The sequence below is a fragment of the Chaetura pelagica genome, unplaced genomic scaffold (genome assembly GCF_000747805.2).
Source record: "Chaetura pelagica isolate M959 unplaced genomic scaffold, ChaPel_1.0 scaffold382, whole genome shotgun sequence".
Classification (NCBI taxonomy): Eukaryota; Metazoa; Chordata; class Aves; order Apodiformes; family Apodidae; genus Chaetura; species Chaetura pelagica.
The window spans coordinates 35090-38688 of NW_009952478.1; the positions used below are offsets into that span (position 1 = coordinate 35090).

Consider the following 3599-nt stretch of genomic DNA (forward strand, 5'->3'; position numbering starts at 1 on the left):
CGGGCAGAGGTGCCGGGCGGGCGAGGCCTGGGCTGCGGGACCCGGGGCCGCGCTGTTTCCCCTCCGCCCTTCTCCCTGCTCTCCTCTTGACCGACGGGGCAGGAGGAAGGCGGCAGAGCTCACCAGCATTTTAAAAAGCCAGGGAAAGCTTTTCCTCGCGCTGGTTTGGTTTCGGTCTTTCGTTTAGCTGTTTTTCGGGTATGTTAATGTGCAGCAGCTTGTGTGTTTTCTCAGTAGGCCCCGTAACCCCGCTGGGCGCTTGTTCCCCGCGCAGGTCTCGGTGCTGTACTTCGCCAGGAGCGCGGAGCTGGCGGGGCTGCGCTGCGAGAGCCTCTGGGTGCCCCGGCAGGTCACCTCTCTGCAGCTCTGGGAGGAGATCGTCAAAGTGCACCCCAGGTATTCGGGAACCTTACTGCTGAGGTGCACAGTGCTTAATGTGGGTGGGGTGTTTTGTTTTGTTTGTTTGGTTTTTTTGGTAAATACAAGTTCAGCTCTTGGGGTGGAGCTGGAACATGCGTTTGTACTTTGATACCATAAAACCCGTGACCTTACCATGTTCGTGTAACCTGCAGCAAGCATTTTGTGTTCTGTCCGGTTGGAAATGCTGCTGCTGTGTGCGTATGCTAAGAAAGACGAGGTGCAATAAATGTACCCAGAAGTTGAGCCTGAGGGGTACTTTGAGGCATGTGCCTCAGTGTCCAGGGGGGCTACTGTGCTGTGGAGAAGCTGAGATGGAGGGATCAAGCACAACCAGGGCAATAAATAAGAAATTCATGATAATGTGCAGGTGTTTTCAATGATTTATCTTTAACTGTACTGTTAGTCATTGGTCCAAGCTTATGGCAGACTCTGGAAGGCAGGTCAGGACAGGAACTGAAGTACTGCCACAGCTTCCAGCCATTCAGCCCTTACACAGGAAACAGACTGTGATACTTTAAACCTCCTCTTGCTTTTAAAAACACACCCCACTGTTCATTGCATTTCCTGACCTGGGGAGTCTGGTCCAGAGAGAGTGCTAGGTGTGTGCTGGTGTTCTTTGGGGGTATCAACAGAAATCCCCCTCAAGGCTGAGGGAAAGTGCTCAGTCATGTCAAGAATGAGTCTGATAGAAAAGGAGGCAATACCATTTTAGAGGGAGGATTAAAAAAAGGTCCTGAGAATTTAGCACTGAATGCACTGGAATTTTCATTATTTTGGACCTGGGTGCCAAAGTCTTCCTTTAAGCATGAGCCTTCTTTATTAGATCTCTCGAAGGCTGTGAAAAACATTAACTATTTAGCAATGACCTCTGTTTCAAAAGAGAAGGCATAAAACTTTGGACCAAGGTCTTTTCCTCCCAGAGAGTTGAGAATAAGGGACGCAGAATAAGAATAAAGGGGGGGACGCAGTAGATAGTGTATTTTACTTTGGAACCTGTTACTCAGTGTCAGAAGCAGCAGCAGCACCTTTGGTCTGTTTGCCATAGCTTGTCAACTTTGTTCTTTTGTGAGTGATGACTTGGGGCAGTACGTTTTGTTACTTCACAGTGGCCTTGAAAAATGCTTCTGCTCCTAACCCTTTTGGAAGAACTCAATATAATTGTAGGGCATTGACCACAGGCTTCTATTCACATTGCTAATGGATATTCAAATTGCAGCTTGACTGTAGTTGACAGTGCTCTTCTGTTCCACCCATTTTCCCCAATGAATTAACTTGCAAGTGACATTAATTAGAGCCCATCCTTCCAATGGCCACTTCATTTCTATAGTTATTCTCAGTTCTTCAGTGGCTTGCTTTACTTTCGTACAGTCCCTCCCTTCATTCTGTCCTCTGAGTCAGTGCTACTGTGTTTTGCTCAGCCTGTGCCTTCCCTACTCTTGTCTTTCTGGCTAGTAGGAAATAAGATGATTTTTAATTGTACCCGTTTGGCGTGCCTAATTATTTCTAGTGAGTACAACTCTCTGCTGTCTGTGCCATATTTTGTAGTCTCCAAAAGTAACAGTTGTCATGCCTGCACCTTCTAAAATAAAATGTTGGCAATCTTCTTCTGGTGTCTTACTGGTGTTGTCCTCATACTCACTGTGTGGTTGCACTTGGTTGTGAAAGTGACTCCCTCAGGGCATCCAGAGCTATGGACTCTTTAACAGCAAAATCTCACAGGTATGAAATAAAAAAAAGACTTACCAGAAAAAAAAATCATCTCTGCCATCTTACTTCTGTTGCCATTCTTATCAATAGCAAATTTCAGACCTGGCTCCAGTCCAGCCACACTGTATCAGGGGAACATTTCCTTCTTCAAAATGGTTGCTACCTCTTGGATTACCTACTTATTTATTAGAAGCTGCTGAAGTGGGTCTGGTATACCTTGGTTCATTCTGATGTAGGCCTATAAAAATTCAGTTCCTGACTTCTGAAAATTATGTTGTGCTGGTTTCTACTTAGCCAATGCAAGAAATTCTGGGAGTAGGAGATGTGTGTTGTATTTTTTAAAGTATATTGGAAGCAGAGCTGTGCAAGTCTCAGTATTATTTACCTCAGCTGCCCTAGAATGTGCACTAGTTTGTTGTTTAATGAAATCTCATGGTTAAATGCAGACACTATTTAGAAACTTAATTGTACTCCTGCCAATTCCCCTCAGGCTTGCTGTCATCCAGGATCAAGTTGTTTTTGCTGTTCGGCAGGAGTACGTGCTTCTTGGAGATCAGCTTCTGGTCCTGCAGCCTGGAGACGAGGTTGCCATCATCCCTCCCATCAGCGGAGGGTGAATCTGGCCAGGTTCTGTTTGGTAGGTATCACTTCTTGTTTAGTTTCCTGTGGCTTGTCATCCTGTGCTAAAATACCTCATGGATTCTGTGTAATGTTACAACAACCTTTTTTTTGTTTAGATCCAGAGATGAGAGTGCAGTTCTCTCCTTCCGCCCTGGTACTCTTTTGAGAAAGGATAGTTTGTGTTTCCTGCTGGAGCGAACCATTGTGCAGACCAGAAAGTATAAGCTGGTGTACCGGTAAATGATTAACACACATGCAGTAAATGGAAGAAAATTGCCAGAAAGGTCAGGCATTGTTTTGAATCTTGGTTTTAGGTCTCATTCTTTTTTTGTAGTTGTTTCTGGCTGCCAGTAGATATCCAGCTTACCTAAATAGGATAGTAATGAAAAAGCTCCTGCCACTTTTTAACAGAAAAAATGATACAAGAAAAGAATTTATTGCTACTTAGAAAAGTCCCTTTTTTGTTTGTTTGTTGCTGTCAGAGAAACGTGTCTTTAGAATAGCTTGTTTGCATGCTTTCAAATGCCAGTCCATGTATTTAGTGCAGCCTGTTCAATTGCCACTGCTCAAAATACTTCTTTTCCTCTACATTCTTAGATGAACTGATGACTGATTTCTACTCAGAGAAACTCACTGAAACAGACCAATAGTATGAGGTCCTGAATGTCCTGGAGAGCATACGAAACCTTAGGATTGGAACTCTGATCTGTGTTTATCAGAAATGTCCATTTTAAACTGTTTTGATTTCAGGATCAGACAGGGAGGAGAAGCTGGGAGTTTTACCACAGATTTACTAGCACAGTGGCCCATGCTGATTCAGTGTACTTTTAATTGGGGCGTCAGACAAGTTC

At 44.5% G+C, this 3599-nt stretch overlaps 2 protein-coding genes across 2 annotated transcripts in view; both read left to right on the forward strand.

The window, feature by feature from the left end:
* Nucleotides 1–237: 237 nt before the first annotated feature.
* The window catches only part of LOC104398499 (molybdopterin synthase sulfur carrier subunit-like), a gene marked incomplete at its 5' end in the record, with an annotated part of 7932 nt that continues 4570 nt past the window's right edge, over nucleotides 238–3599 (forward strand). Inside the window, 2 exons of the mRNA XM_010008617.1 lie at nucleotides 238–396; nucleotides 2618–2764. Coding sequence (XP_010006919.1) covers nucleotides 238–396; nucleotides 2618–2744 — 286 coding nt within the window. The remainder of the gene's footprint in view (nucleotides 397–2617; nucleotides 2765–3599) is intronic.
* The window catches only part of LOC104398498 (molybdopterin synthase catalytic subunit), a 7903-nt gene continuing 4570 nt past the window's right edge, over nucleotides 267–3599 (forward strand). Inside the window, exons 1-2 of the mRNA XM_010008616.1 lie at nucleotides 267–396; nucleotides 2618–2764. The gene's annotated coding sequence lies outside the window, so the exon portion shown is untranslated. The remainder of the gene's footprint in view (nucleotides 397–2617; nucleotides 2765–3599) is intronic.